We start from the raw sequence: 16,845 nt of genomic DNA on the forward strand, positions 1-16,845 counted from the left end.
GATGTTAACAGTCCTGCATAAAATAGCCTATAGTCACCAAATCTTCAAAGTAGGCCAAGTTTTCACCACTGAATCCTGTGTCAGTCTCATAGGTAATAATTACAAACAGAAATCTTTTCCTTATCGTTTTCTGTTCCCTCCCCCGCACTCCTTTTTTTCATTAGCTGCTAGGTGCAGTCATGTAAACTTCCTAAGAATCATGACCTATGGCCAAATGCTATTGTATTTCTCCATCTAAATGGAGTCAGGGAAGAAGCTGTGCATTAATTCTTCCTCCTTGTACCGGGGCAAGTTGTTTTTAGATTTCATAGGTCAGGGTGGTTCCATAAATCCATCAATATACAGTGTGGGGCAGAAGTAGGTTCACAGTTGTTCATTGGGAAAATACAATAACTAGTAAATAATAATACAAGAATAAACTCCCTTTCGAATATTCACAACTATAAACTCCTTTTGCCCCACCCTATATATAAATATTCCTGGCCACGCCCACTAACACAAAGGTAACTTAAATTACAGTAAGTGGCTCCAAAGCTGGCCTCTCTAGTGACCTCGAGTTTTCAGACAGGTGTGGAAGATGCTTACATGGCCTTGGCCAACAGTACCCACACAGTGTGTCTTCAGCATTTAGTACTGAGTTTTCTCTAGCCCTCCTTTCTATTGTCACCAATGCACACTTTTCTGACATTCTTTCACAGCCAGTCTGGGGCGCACGTTTTGTCCCAGCCTGTGTGAAGGTAATTTTTAATAAACTACAAAAATCTGCTAGGGAGCTGGCAGAGAGGAAGAAAAAGCCTGATTTCTCAGTAGCTCCTAGCATTATGTGGTCACATGAATTTTCTCTATTACCCTAACTTTAGAAATACATTGGTAGTGGGAGTGAGGGATATTTGTTTTAGTCTAAGGCCCACTTTAATTTACAGTAACAGTAATCTCAGACATTAGTATAGCACTTGCGGTCAAGTGCATTCTCACCTAGTAGCTTTGAAAAGATGTCTGGGAATTTCTGAAGACTTGGAACATGATATAGAATATTTGCTTATATTCCTGTTCCTTCTCTTTTCATTCTCCAGTTCCAACTAATACTTAAGAAACTTGTGTATTTGAATGCTTCTTGGGCAAAACTCTCAACAAATATTCCTTTACACCTTTTACAAGACTCATCCCTATGGAAAAGCTTATCAACAAGAAGACACAGCAATACTCCATTTTTTAATTAATAATGTCAAGCAGTTTGTGTCATCACTGCAAATCTTACCTCATATAGCACAAAGCAAGACCAAGAGGTGAGGTTAATGCTATACTGAAGTGTTAACCAGCCATGCAGTGGAAGGAATACAACATTTCTTTCCTACAAGATGTCTTCTTTTCCAGCAAACCACCAAGTCTCACTTGTTCAACTGAACATGATTCCAGAAGAAAGCTTTACAAAACCAACATTGAATTCAAACTCACAATGTATTTGTTTCTCTCTACTCCTAAGTAGGGTATTAGAATAGCCAGTGGAATGTCTGACATTTAGATATTTGGGAAATGAAGAAATGTAAACTATAGTGACTCCCATCAAACCAGTTGTTCTGTTTGGGTTCTGGAAAACAAAGCGAAGTGGAGAGTAAGATGCTGGCTGGGCGCAGGTGCTACCTAAAATTCCTTTTTGCGTAGTGTAACTGGTCTGAATCATGTCAGGCTGGCCCAGGCATGCTGGCTCTAACACTTTTGGGCACTGGTGCAGATTTAAAGCAATCATCTGGCTCAGCATCTACTTAGAACTTTCTAAACATCTTTAGGCAGTAGGTCCTTAAAAGCATGTTTTATAGCATCCAGGTCTTCCACCGTGGACAAAGGTCACTTAAATAGAATCATAGGATGTGCTTGAAAAGAAAGTGGTTCCAATTTTAGGACTATCCTAGTAAATTAGACTTGCTTGTAATTACTTAATACTAATGTTAAATACACAACCTTTGGCAAATATCCATAATAAAATTTAGAAAAAATTTTTTTAAAAAAGGAAAAAAACACTGAGTCTTCCATTTGCATAAACTGGTATAGATTGAACTTTAGCTGAGTATACCAACTAAGAAAAAGTCAGTCCTTTTATATTTATATCTTTACTCAATAAACCAAAAATACTAAATATGCTATTTCATGGATTTCCTAAGTAGTTTCCATCCTTTAAAATTTAGACTCTAGTATACCTCTTAATATTTACTTGCAGTGTTCTCCTGGTCGTCAATCTTAAAACTCTACTTGCAAACACAAATTCTTGTCCTTTCTGTTCTCTGTATTAGACCCCATCCTTGCTAAATAAATAAATCATTAATTAATATTTTTAAAAGGCTATTTCTTTTAGATTCAGAAGTTGATGTAAGGGGTTAATAGACAACCACAGAATTAAGAGATTATGATAGTTTCTCTATAATTGGATATAACACCTTTCATTTCACGTGTTTCTTTCACCACCACAAACAGCAGAAGCGTTTCATTTCCCTGCCTGTTTCCCAGCAAGGGTAAATAAGTCTGTGCAACCAAGTTAGAATCTCTTCTCTTGCTACTAAGAACACCAGGAAGCTGGGTTTACAGTGTTGTTTCTCCTTGTGCTCCTTGGAATAACTCCAAGTCATTAAATTGACAGTGCAGCTGTTGTCAGGCAAATTTATTGTAAGAGTTTACAAAAATACTTATGCTTAAATAAACATAATGCCCGTTTACATTTATAAGAAACTAACAAAAGTAATTTGGATGTAGGATATAAAGTTCATTATCAGTTCAACCCAGTACTAAAGGACAGGAGTGTCTGGTGATAACCAAATGCTTGGACAATGTGGGGAGACCTCCATCACTGAGCCAAAATATGAACACGTGCTTTAGATTCAGAGACTGGCTCCTCAAAGTGAGCCAGGCTTCCCAGGCACACACCAGGACAGGATGCTGGTGGTTGCTATCAACACCCAGATGACACGTGAGAGGGTGAAATTTGTAGCCATAAGCTTTTCAGAAACAGAGTATATCTGCAACTTATCCACAATTCAAAAAGTAGAGAAAAAAAAGGATAAAACAGTATTATGGTAACTAATAAAGAGCAAATAAATTGGTAGTCAGATCTGGCTTCTAACATTAGCTCCTTCTTTCCCTAGGCAAGTCCCTCAACCACCCTGAACGTGTGAAATGAAAGTAGGCTTGATATAACTCAATGGCCTCTTTCAGTTGTGAAATAGTATTTTTAGACTTAAGATGGGAGGGGACCTATCTTACTCTACTTTATATTTTAATACCTATCACATATATAGTCTTAATAAACAGTTGTTTAAATATGGTGATACTGCTTAAGAAATTTTTTTTCCAAAAGATTTTTAATGATATATTTTATTGATTATGCTATTATAGTTGTCCCATTTACCCCCTTTATTCCCTTCTGCCCTGCACAGCCCCTCCCACCCCCACTTTAGTTCATGTCCATGGGTCATATGCTCTTTGGCTTCCACATTTCCCATACTATTCTTAACCTTCCCCTGTCTATTTCCTACCTACCATTTATGCTACTTATTCTCTGTACCTTTCCCCCCCTCTCCTCCTCTCACTCCCCTGATAACTCTCCATGTGATCTCCATTTCTGTGGTTGTTTCTGTTCTAGTTGTTTGCTTAGTTTTTTAGGTGTGGTTGTTAATAACTGTGAATTTGTTGTCAGTTTACTGTTCATATTTTTTATCTTTTTTTTTTCTTAGATGAATCCCTTTAACATTTCATATAATAAGGGTTTGGTGATGATGAACTCCTTTAACTTGACCTTATCTGAGAAGCACTTTATCTGCCCTTCCATTCTAAATGAAAGCTTTGCTATATACTTAAGTCTTGATAAAAATCTTCACACACTGATCAATAACTAAGATAAAACTGAAGTTGGGTCAAGATACATCAATTCAAGACAATTCAAGAAAATAATGTCAATGTTAAGTTCCATAATGCAATTTGATACTGGATTTACTGCCCTGACCAGTGTGGCTCAGCTGGTTGAATGGTGTCCCACAAAGTGCAAGGTGATGCTTCAACGCCGTCAGGACGCATGCCCGGGTTGTGGCCCAGTCCCCCAGCTGGGGCATGTGTGAGAGGCAACCAACCGATGTTTTTCTCACACACTGACGTTTCTTTCACATAATGTTTCTCTCCCTGTTTCTCCTTCCATTCCCCTCTCTCTAAAAATAAACAAAATCTTTAAAAAAAAACAAAAACCAAACTGGACTCACTCTTAAAAGTTGTAAAAAAATCCTTACCAAGTATAAGAAATTTTCATTATTTAAAACTTAAGAGGCCATTTCAAACTTACTAGAAATTCACCAATACAAAAATATCTGACTAAACTAAAACCCACCTATAAGCTATCTGTTGTATTTTACTAAAAATTGTGTGCTATTCATATCTTGATTTGTCAGTCTTAATGGTTGTGCACATGATCATTTTAGATTTACAGTGGACTAGTGTAAAATTAAATACTGTATCAATAGTTAGTATGACCACTAATGTGTATTTAAAGAACAAAAAATTATGGCTGATTTATCTAGACATGTTTTGTTATTAAGCCAAAATTTTCAGTGGGTTCTCTCATGGCAATGGCAGATACCATATATCATAAACAGAAATAACAGGTCTTACCTTTAGCTACAAAGCATGTTTCCCATTGTATTCATAACAGCCAATTTATTATACCTTTTCCCAGTGGCTTCATGAAAAGCAAAGTTTTTAAAAAATCCATGAATAAAAGACGCAGATATTAAATATAAGAGAATGTCATGCTTTGGAAGCGGTGTCAGTGTAAGTGTGCAAAGTACGATTTCTTGACTTTTTCATAAGTATTTCTATTGTACTATAAATAGGCCTTATCTCTATAGTTGTCTTTTCAGAACCCTATTCCTAAAAAAAAAAAGTAAGTTATTTCAGGAATTTCTCTGTTGGTTAGATAAATATAATGTGGCAAGAGCAATTCTGAGGCACTTTTCTCTTTAAGACTTTTTGGTAAAGTTTGGTTAATACATTAACTGTTAACCTTTGTATGACACCAACAACTTTTTAATAGAACATATTATTCTTGAAATGTTTGTTAAATTTGGCTAAAGCTCTTCGAAGGAATTTTGTAGCATCCTACACACTGGATTCCATAACTTAATCTTCAGATACCCATTTGTGCCTGGGTCAGTAGAACAAAAAACTCTTATGTATTGAAAACTGAGCTTCCTGTTTCAAGTGAGAACCATCTTCAACACCATTTATTAAGAGCTATCTAAATCCCACATGAACTGCTATATTTGGCTTTACTGAAACTACCAGTAACTTCCAGAATCATTATGATTTAGAAACTTCAGCCTTTTGCCTCTGTGTAAGTTCCTTTCAGCCTGACCTTGCCATGTGAACACTCTGTGAGACACAGCAGTGGCTTCCCCAGAGCTGCTGAGCAGCCAGCGTGTCTCCAAGCGGAACACGGGGTAGCATTCGTTTGCTCTCCACGTTTATTTAATGGCACACTCACTCTCAGGGCATGCAGTCTGCTGAAAACTTCCATTACCATTACCATTCACTGCTGTGTACCCCTTTCTATACTATATAGTCACAATTTCCCCCATCTTAGTCTCTTAACAATAAACAAATAAAAACACTATTTTATATATTTGAGTCAAATTAATTTTATTATGCTTCATGATGAATTGCCACCTGTGCAACATCCTACTCACTATACATTTCGAAAAAAATTCACATACTAAACAAAATTTCAGTTGATAAATGGAAATGAATGATTGAAAGTCTTTATGAATCTCATACATACAATATGTGGCTAGCTGAAATTGTCTATCACATAGCATTTAGATATAAAAAGCCTCATGCTAGTTTGTTAAGTGCAAAGGCTGTCAGACAATCATTTAACTGGAGTATATATAGGAGGCTTCCAGACAATGCACAGACATAGTGCTGACCACAGTGTAAGGTGGCGGAGGACTGAAACATGCAACCTTTACATCTAAAGTAGATTTTGTTTTCATGCCTGGACCGAACTCCACAGCTGCTTGTGTTTCAACCAGTAATTTAGACTTTGTGCAACAACAACAAAAAGTACTTTTTTTCTTTAAGAGGAAAGAATAAACTTGAATACCTTTGGCAAATTTTATACCCATCTTACATGTTTAAAATTATGTTCCCAACTCAAAGAATTGATAGCCTGTGCTCAGGGCAGCTTCTGATAGTTATCATACCAAAGTAAGCTGGAAAACCCTGAACTCCTTGGCCAAAAGTTAAGAGAGATCTTAAATTGGCATTACCTTAAAGACATGTCCAGGATATTTAAAGTGTTTTCATAGTGTTGCAAAAATTGGAAAATGTTTAATATTACTTAAAATAAGTACATTGTTCTATTTACCATTTGCACAAATTCCTAATTTTACTGGTTAGTAGTTGTCAAGCCTCATCTATACCAGATTCAACTGAGCTCAAGCCACAATGAAAATTAGAGTAAGCAGAAAAAGGTTTCCAGAAGCAGAGGGCACTGGTTTTTGTAAGAACAAAAGCCTAGAGTATTTCCCATGGCCTTAAATTACTCTTGCAAGGCAGGTAACATTCTTTGAATAACTTAACTATTTTACTGCACCACTTAACTGCTTTCAGCAACAAAACCTTTTAAATTATTTCTTATGATAACTAGATGCATGATCACTAGACTATGTGATGACTGGTTAACATTCAAGCCACATCTTGCAGGTCCAGCCTGTCAAGATCATTCCAATACTAGATTTTGGTTGGTATAATTCTAGAGAGCTTAATTAATTTTTAGTTGGATACTGTGACTACAGTAATGAAATACATTTGGAACTACATTCTGCATATGACTCAATGTGAGAAAAAATCTGTATTTAAATCACATAATTTTTCTATCTAAAATTTTAAGTAGGTAGATATGATAATTAGCATTATAAATATGAAAACCACCTTTAGGCAGATTAGTGTATTGTAGAGAGGCAAGGAAACCCTAACTTTAACATATCATTTAGTATACATAACAATGTGCAGGTTGTAGTGTTTTATTTATTTTTCTAAAAAAAAAAAAATCTAGCATTGAGTTATATTTTCCAAGAAATTTGACATTGGGATAACTGACTTTATAATAAAAAAACGTAACCCTTCACCTGACATTTGACAAAAACCTTGAGAAATTATAAAAATTAAAAAAAAATTGTATAGTAGGTTCAACATCAGATTATATTTTATGGTTATTTTTTAATACCTCAATCCATATAAACTGAAAAAATTATTAATCTCATATCATTTATAATGGACTGACTTTTATAGTATACTTAACTAAATACTGAAGTAACTATAATGTAGTCTCCTTTAGTTCATATGAAAATTATCCCCAAGGCCCCCCAAATTCCAATAATTTAAATAACATTTATTTCAGAATAATACCAAAAATATTTTTTTAAATTTTTGCTAAAAAGAGCCTGCCACATTTGCTATAGCATAAAAATAACTTCAGTCAAGTACATGTATGTAAGGGCTCCTTATGATTCCAGCCTCCAAATGCCACTGCTACACAGTAACAGGTAGTATTGCTATAAGAGGTGTGTTACTGATTTCCCCAATTAGCATCTCTGTAGTGATTTTATGTAGAGCATATTGCTAAAATTTGAGAAACTGTATCAGTGTAGTGATGTCTAGAGAACTGTGCAATCTGTCAGCTTCAACATTCATGTAGCATTGTGTTCAAAATGAAGGGGCTAAAAATAAACTAAGGTTTGCATCACTTAAAAAAGGATGTAGTGCTATACTAGGTTTTAATAAGAAAATTTAGGTACAGAAAAAGTAGGGTATGAAAATAGTGTTTTCCTTCTGACATTATAACTAAATTACATTAAGGTTTTTGTCAGTCTCACACATAATATTTAAACTCCCTTGTTGATAGAATGAAAATTCAGTATTCACAAATTAAGTGAGCATCCTGGTGTAAACTTGCACACAACAACAGGGAGTAGCTGTGCAGAGGATTATGACGAACCTTTACAGATTAAATGAGGTATTGCACAGATTAATAAAAAAAAGCAAAAAAGGCAACAAAAATATACAGCAAATTGGTAGAACATTTACATGATAATTTTACAGAATCCATAGACAGAAAGTAGTGTTTAGTATTTCACCTTAAAAATATATATATAATATATAGATCAATCTTCCCATTCATCGTCATCTTCAAAATCTTCTTCATCATCTTCATCCTCATCTTCATCTAGAAGAAAATCATTAAGACAAACAATGAAAACCTATGTCCAAATATTAGATATTTCTTGGGTGGTTTCTCCAATTATTCAGCTTCTGAAATACAAAGCATTTGATATCTGGAAGAATCTAGTTACTCAGATAGTTTTAAATAAATCTAATAACACATATCTAAAGAGTCTGATGGTGAGTTAAAGATGAGAACAGGAGTCAGAAAACTTGGGTTCTAGTCCCTTAGTATTTATGTTACAAATTTCAACCTGTGCGTTTCTTTACAAGCAAAGTCACATTCGGGTTGGTCTTTCTGAATTTTAGACTCATGTATAGCAAATCCAACTGCTTTCTTGTATTCTTCACGTGGATTCCTGAAGTTTTATCTCCTTTTCTAACTTGCTTCTCTCCTACCAGTCTAGCCTGCCCCCAGACAGTTACCATTCTCTCAGGTGTTCAGGCCTAAAGCCTCGAAATTAATACTGATCCTGTTTTCACCCTCCTCCACCCCCCCGCCCACCATCAAACCTGTCAAGTCTGTTCCTTTCCTCCACTTCCACTGCTGCTCCCACACCACCATCATATCTCGTGGATATTGCAACTCTAAAGTCCATTTGCCTTAAAGCCAATGGAGTGATATTTACATTCTAAGGTTTAAAAATATCATGTTTTTGTCCTCCAGTGGCAGATCACTATTATTTAAATAGAATATAATGTTACCTTGCTATATAAGACCCTACATGATTTGCCCAGTTATTATCTCCCTGGCCCCCTAAATTTTTTTTATAATACCCTCTCCTTCAATTCACCGTTGCTAGATGCATGGCCCTCTTTCTGTCCCTTAAAGATGCCAAGTTTATTCTTGCAGTAGCTGTTCCTCTGGCTGAGCCTTCTCATCATATAGATTCGCTCAAAAACCACGTCCTCAGGGAGGCCTTTCCTGACCATCCTACATAAATAAAGTAAAACCCTCCCATTTTATTTTCCTCATAACATTCACCACTACCTGAAATTCATATGGTTTGTTTATAGATTTGTCTTTACACTCCAGAATATAAGTTCCACAACAGTAGGAACTTGCCTGTCTCATTTATCTCCGAATCCTTAGCATCAGAACAATGCTTCACAGAAGCTGCTCAATAAATACTTGCTGAGTAATGAATAAATGTCATCAAATTCTATAAGCAATCTTCTATGTTATATACCAAACTTCCACAATTAATGACCTTTCAAAAACCACATACCTCATAAAACCCACGAAGGCCAAGTGTGCGACACTGGCTGAACAATGGTACTATACAACAAATTATTTGAAGGCTTCTAAAAGTATTCGAGGTCTAGTATTAGAACTTGGAAATTAACAGAAGCTAAACAGGAGCAAAGATGTCTTCTATGGGCCCCAAACTAAGTTATCACTTTAATAATAATAATAAACAATAATTATTATCAATTATTAATGGATAATTATTAATTGATTAGTCTGGTGGCCAGCTCTAAATTATTAGTTTATTTAGAAAAGAGTTAAATCAACTTCATGTTACTGAACCTCTATACTTCATTAATAAAAGAAACAATTTGTTACCAAAAGGTTTCGCTAGACATGAGTTCACCTGGAGAAGGCATCAAGTTCAGCCAACTATATATGCATCTACACAGTGACAAATATGGCCATTTATCAGGACCTATGGTGAGGAGGAAGTAGCTAGTAATTTTATCATCAGGTGCTACACCACAGGAACAATAATAGTTAAAAAACAGTTCAAAAATAACCAAAAAACCATGTTATATATTCATTACATCAGCATGGCCATTATCTATGGTTATCTATATCTTTAAAAAAAACTTACTATAGGGGTAATTTTTAACAGAACCTGTAAGTGTCCTTAGTGGTGTGAGAGAGATGTGTAAGTGGGTAAACTGAGACTACTACAGACCTACTGTTGGATATTATCTGACACCCAACCAGGTCACAAAGGTAGAGTGAGAAAATATTCTACAAACAATTATCAATTAAGTAACCCTTTTTTAGAGTAATGTCACCATCAATTGCTGTATCTTGAAAGACCAGTTCAGCTAACTTATTAGCACCAAACAGGTCAGAATGTCATGTTTTTCCAGAGAAAAATTTGGTTATCTGCTGATTAGAAGAATATAATCTAGCAGATCAATGTTTTCTAAATAAACATTCAGAGAAGTAAACAAGTTTAGAAAAACAAAAGCCCTTTAATCTTTTAAAGGAAAGGTAAAAATACAACCGACATACTACTGAGCTACCAATTCCAATTACAGGCAGGAACCTCACTGACACTAAGCCACAGGCGGCACACACAAGGCCCATGGGGCGCGTCCGGCCCTCTACCTTGCTTTATCGCCTGGCACCGTGTTTCTACCCGCCAGCAGCCCTGAGCTCTCACTTAACTGGTAAGGAGCAGTTACATTTATACAGTCCTAAAATTACATTCGGCCCTTTGAAGGCAACTGCGAGGCGATGTGGCCCCTGTTGAAAAGGACTTTGACACCCTTGTACTAAGCCATAAAAGCAGCAGGGTAGGCAGTCCCAAACCCAGTCTCCGTTTCTGTCCTCCTATTCCTTCTTGAACCCACTCCTTCCAGGTCACCAATGACCTACTGCTGCTAAAGCTAAACCTTCATTTCCTGTTCTCATTTTCTTGACCTATCAGACACATTTGACCTAGATGATCACCTTATCGTGCTTTAAAATTTCTTCATCTGGCTTCTAATATGCCAGATTCCCCAATCCCAGACCTTATTAGACCATCTCTATTTACAATGCAGATCTCATCTAGTTCCACATGTTTAAATACCATGCATACATTAATGACATGCAAATTTGTACTAAAAATCCAGACCTCTCTCCCCTGAATCCCAGACCCATAACCAAATGACTACTCTTATCTACATTTGCATTTTAAAGTGTATCTCAAATTATGTATAAAACCAAACTTTGAATCTTTTCTCTCAAACCTTCTGTTCCTCCTAAATCGTTGCTTACTCTGTTAATGAAATTTTCAGCCTTTCAGCTGCTCAGGTCAAAAATCTTAGGGTTTTTTTTTCAAACCTCATTTCCAACCCAACAGCAAGCCCAGTGATCTCCACATTCAGAACATAACTAGGAACCAAACACTTCTCACTGGTCCTGGCAACCCGATTCAAACCTCCATCACCTCTTCCTTAGCTCACTGCCATCCCTCTGCTAAGAACCTTCCAGTGGGTTCCCATCACATTCATGGCCTCCAAAGCCTTAGTACCCTGTTTTTCATTTCTTAGTATTCTTTCCCTCCCCTCCCTTGCTCTAGCCATACTGACTTCTCCGTTGTTTCTCAACTTCAGGGACTTTGCAGCGGCTGATATTGTCACTTGACACCCGAGCACACTTTAGACAGCTTTCTGCAAGGTTTCCTCCCTGAACTCCTGCTGGTATATTCTCAATTGTCACCTCAGCTAGGCCTCACCACTTATTTCAAAACGTACTTCCTTACAGAGCCTGTAACTCCCCATTTTTCCTTAGTATATACCATCATTTAACATGCTATATATTTACCTAATTTATTTGGTTCATTGTTTGTCTTTCTCTCACTAGAATGCATGTCCCAAGAAGACAGGAATTTTTGTTGTTTTTAAATTTTATAATCATTCTACAATAAATATTTGTGAACTGAATTAGCCTATCTTTGTAACACATGATGGGAACAAATTATGTCAATGTAAGAAAAACAAATGTCGCTCAATTAGAGAAACAAAGAGGAGGAAAATAACATTTATTGAGCACCTATTATATGCTACACAATCTGTGTGTTAGCGACATATTATTTAATATTCACATCAATCATAGAATTTATCAATTCTCTCCAAGTAACAAAGAAAATTGAGGCCCATCGAGAGAAAAATGATAGATTTAGTAAGAACAAAGATCTGATTCTAGTACATCATGCTGGGGAAGCTCTTTGGTATCCGTGCTCTTTATGAAAAGCAGTGTTTATTTACATGTGGTGTGCATATGCTTAATAATAACCTCAGAATAGGTAGTAGTTAATTCACATAAACGTTTTTAGGAAATGATTAAAAAAGAGAGGGGAAAAAACTAAAACTCTTTAGCAAACTCCAGACACAGTGTAAATTAGCTACTTTATTTTTTTAAAAGATTTCATTTATTTATTTTCAGAAGGGAAGGGAGGGAAAAAGAGATGGAGAGAATCATCAATGTGTGGTTGCCTCTTGTGCGCCCCCACCGGGGACCTGACGCACAACCCAGGCATGTGCCCTGACTGGGAACTGAACCAGTGACCCCTTGCTTCACAGGCCAGCACTCAATCCACAGAGCCACACCAGCCAGGGAAATTTTCTAATTTCTTAGCCTAACCTCTCACAAATCAGGGAACTCTCCTAAATTTTTTATGTCACAGGAATGATAGGAATGAGATCCAGGAATCTGAAGCCTTTTTAGAGGTTGTCTGCCTGGCATTCTGTCAGTATTCCTCCGTATAGGAAACAAAATTGCCATTTTTCCAAAGTTGTTCTTCCAAATATAGTTATGACTGTTGGGTCCTGACATCCATTAAGCTTTAGATAGACTAGTCACAGTGGTTGACAACTTTTAAAAATACGTTCTGGAATTGATATCAATTAAGTTATTCAATAGAAGGGAAAAGCCGGCAAAGGCTGAGTCATAAAACAGAAAGAAAAATAGAATTCAAGCATTCTAATGTGTTAAATATACATGCACACATGCAAATATACCTGAAGAATGAATGGCTTTGCTCCTTTTCTGCATCACTTCCATTAATGCACCCACAATTCCTGAAGTGGGTGCAGGTGTTGGTGGTGTCGACTCCTGGCCATCAGATACCTTGGAAAAGCAAGTTAGCAAAACTCAGTAATAAATCCTTGGCAAAAATTATGTCTCATGAAAGTCTTGCTTTCTTAGAATCAGTTCTTATTTTAAAAGAAACACAAAACAAATAAAAATACCAAGTAAGCTCAGGACAGGATTAAGTAAATTAAGAAGAAATAAGCTACTGCTTTAAAATAATTAGTCAAGCCCTGGCTGGCGTAGTTCAATGGATTGAGCACAGGCTGTGAACCAAAGTGTCGCATGTTCGATTCCCAGTCAGGGTACATGCCTGGGTTGCAGGCCATGACCCCCAGCAACCAAACACTGATGTTTCTCTCTCTCTATGTCCCTCCCTTCTCTATCTAAAAATAAATAAATAAAAATCTTAAAAAAATAAAAAAATAATTAGTCAAGATATATTTCTGCTGCTTCTTAACGTGAGGGGGGACCATCCTAAAACATGAAAATTTATTTTGAAAATTGTGTATTTATACCTATGTGTTTAAACTTCAGTCATTTCAAAGTACTCTCCATTTGATGCAATGCACTATTGAGACTTTTCCCCACTGCTCAAAACAAGTTTTGAACTCATCAATTTTGATGCCTTTTAGTGTCTCTGCTGTTTTTTTGTTTCACCCCTTCCATACTGGCAAAATGTCACCCTTTGAGGACTTTTTCTTTTAAAACCCGGGGAAACAAAAAAAAATCACTCAGGGTAAGATTAAGTGAATAGGGAGGGTGGGGCACTAGGGTCATGACAGTTTGGGTCAAAAACTGCTGAACGCTCAGTGCAGTGTGAGCAGGTGAGCTAGTAAATCACCCATCATGAAAAAGAAACACAAAACAAATAAAAATACCAAGTAAGCTCAGGACAGGATTACATGTTTAGAGTCTTCAAAAAAAATTCCACTGTAGCTGAACACAGCCTCTCACAGCAATACCCGCTGTGACACTAATACAGATGGGTTCCTAGAACACTCACCTAGCGGAGGAAGCCTGTACTACAAGGGGCCCACCCTCCAGAAAAAAATCCCATTTGGGGGGATTTCCCCTTGTATATAAACATCAATATCTTTCCAAATTTAGAGTATGAATCAAACTCTTTCTTGAAAAACACCTGTCCTTGCAGCTGGGTTACTTTTGTTTATTCCAGTACACAAAGCTAGAGCTGATGAAACTAAAATGGGGCATCATTTTATAAACTGAGGTAATACTTAAGCACACGTAAGATACCTAACAGCAACTGAAGAGACTTATATCCTCCTACATAAACTCAGTTTACTAATAATTTAAAATGAATCTCCTCATAGAATTAACTTCTGAGTATCCAATCTGCTGCCAGTGGGATGAAGCCCAGGATGGCTATGAATGTAGCCCAGCACAAAATCGTAAATTTACTTAAAACCTTGTTTTTGTGTATCAGTTTTCATTAGTGTTTGTGTAATTTAGTATGTGGCCGAAGACAACTCTTCTTCTTCCAGTATGACCTAGAGATACCAAAAGGTTAGATACCCCGGCAAGATGAGTTGGGTAGCTTCCAAAATGCTGCCTATCTCACAAGGCAACTAACTACCTGAAACTAAAGTAACACCTCTCCGCTACAAAGTACAATGGGAGAAAAAAAAACTGACACCACAGACTCTCTTTAAAAATAAAAAGCCATGGCTGTGTAGCTCAGTTGGTTGTAGCATCACTCCCGTAGACTGAAAAGGTCGTGTGTTTGATCCCCGTTGAAGCCCAGACAGGAGGCAACAGACTGATGCTTCTCTCTCACATTGATATGTCTCTCTCTCCCCCAAATCAATAAACATACCCTCGGGTGAGTATTTAAAAGACAAAAGAAAGAAAATAAAATAAAATTAGTTTATCAGGACAAACTTTGCAGTTTAGTCTTTACAACTCTTTTTTTTTAAATATTTTTTAAAGATTTTATTTATTTATTTTTAGAGAGGGAAGGGAAGGAGATAGAGAGAGAGAGAGAGAGAAACATCGATGTGCAGTTGCTGGGGGTTATAGCCTGCAACCCAGGCATGTACCCTGGCTGGGAATCGAACCTGTGACACTTTGGTTCGCGCAGCCCACGCTCAATCCACTGAGCTACGCCAGCCAGGGCTAGTCTTTACAACTCTTAATACTCACTGTTTTTGGAATTCAAGATCTTTTACTTCAAAAAATATTCAATTAGTTCTTCATAAGATACAGACTCACTCATTAGTACATAGGTTTTTAGAGACTTCATATTAACTGTTACTGGTATAGAAGTGCCACAAATGAAAAACATAACAGGAACAGTTTCAGAACTCTGAACTACAGTATGAGGCACTAAAAGTGTACCAGCTGCACAGAGAATCACTTCGATCTGATTCTGAGCTATCCGACAATACAAAGCCAAAGCACTGCAGGAGCACAGTGCACTCATAATCACGGTTTCTAAAGCACTTTCTTGGACACAGTGCTTTCTGAGGTACTATAAATATGGAACTCAAAATGTATGTAAGTAAATATTTATACACTTCCTGCTTGCTTTTTAAAGAAAATCTGTGGTTTTATGTTAGTCACATTCACAGACTAAACTGATGATTTATATAGAATATTTAAAGAAACACAGTCAGAGAAACTGCAACCACAGTTTTGCTGTTTTATATAGCAAAACTATGGATTTGGATTACATGTATAACATGCCAATAATTCACTGATTGTACATTACGAAAATATTCCAAATACAATCAAAAGGAAAGTGATCATTTAGTATAAAATGGCCTACTATCCTACATTTAGAATGGAAAACATTTTTCTCTCTAAAAAGAAATTTAGAGAACAATTGATAGGTTTTTGTTTGCGGGGAGGCTGGGGGACTTGGGATGGGAAAAGGAGATGGTAAGAATAATTAGGAAATATAACTCACCAACTTTTTAAATTAAGAAAAGTAGACACAATTGTATTCATTAAAAATAAACACCTTATTTTCATTAAGTGAGAGAAATAAAGCAAAGGCTGATTGTAAAGAGAGGAACTAGAAAAGAGAAACAAAAGGGTAGGTTAGGAAGGGAAGATGGGAATGAGAGTGACACAGAAACTAGCATAGATTACAAGGCAAAAGCTGGAAGGAAATGACACTGTTAAAACCTGCTATTCCTGAGCTATGGTCCTTTTGACATTAATTCTCCCCCCAAAAAAGTATCAAAGTTCTTCAACTGCTCCTGAGGAACCTTTAGTCTGAACTAAATGGGAAGAGGGAGCAGAGATGATTGCTCGCAGGCTGATTTAAGCACCAGCCCGAATTCACGTGTCAACAAGAGACCCAGATACAGCTCTGACAGGTATAGCTCAGTGGACTGGGCACAAGCTGCAAACCAAAGGGTTGCCAGTTTGATTCCCAGGGTACATGCCTGGGTTGCAGGTCAGGTCCCTAGTACGGGGTGCTTCAGAGGCAATCACACACTGATATTCATTTCCTTCTCGTCCCCTTTGTCTAAAAATGAATAAATAAAATCTTCCAAAAAAATCCAGATATATTTTAAAAATCAGAAGTTTCTTCAATCTGTGCTATGCTAATGTTTAAGTGTATTCATTGAATTAGTGTGTTTCCTATCCATTATTCTCTTTTGAGAAAGTTACCATAGTTTCCTACATCCCAAAATAACCAGTTAAAATCTCCTCCTTTCATCTCCACTTACTGCATGGAAAAATCTACCATCAACCACCTGCCTCAAGTCCTGTAGAGCAAACATTTCTCTTAGAGGTCAGGGACT

General features: G+C 36.7%; 1 protein-coding gene across 1 annotated transcript in view; it reads right to left on the reverse strand.

Annotated features, from left to right (window-relative positions):
- Nucleotides 1-5,659: 5,659 nt before the first annotated feature.
- WASL (WASP like actin nucleation promoting factor) overlaps nucleotides 5,660-16,845 on the reverse strand; it is a 66,894-nt gene continuing 55,708 nt past the window's right edge. The window contains exons 10-11 of the mRNA XM_028525177.2: nucleotides 13,000-13,108; nucleotides 5,660-8,260 (exon numbers count right to left, since the gene is read on the reverse strand). Coding sequence (XP_028380978.1) covers nucleotides 8,199-8,260; nucleotides 13,000-13,108 — 171 coding nt within the window. The 3' untranslated portion in view covers nucleotides 5,660-8,198. The remainder of the gene's footprint in view (nucleotides 8,261-12,999; nucleotides 13,109-16,845) is intronic.

Source organism: Phyllostomus discolor, chromosome 10, assembly GCF_004126475.2.
Source record: "Phyllostomus discolor isolate MPI-MPIP mPhyDis1 chromosome 10, mPhyDis1.pri.v3, whole genome shotgun sequence".
Classification (NCBI taxonomy): Eukaryota; Metazoa; Chordata; class Mammalia; order Chiroptera; family Phyllostomidae; genus Phyllostomus; species Phyllostomus discolor.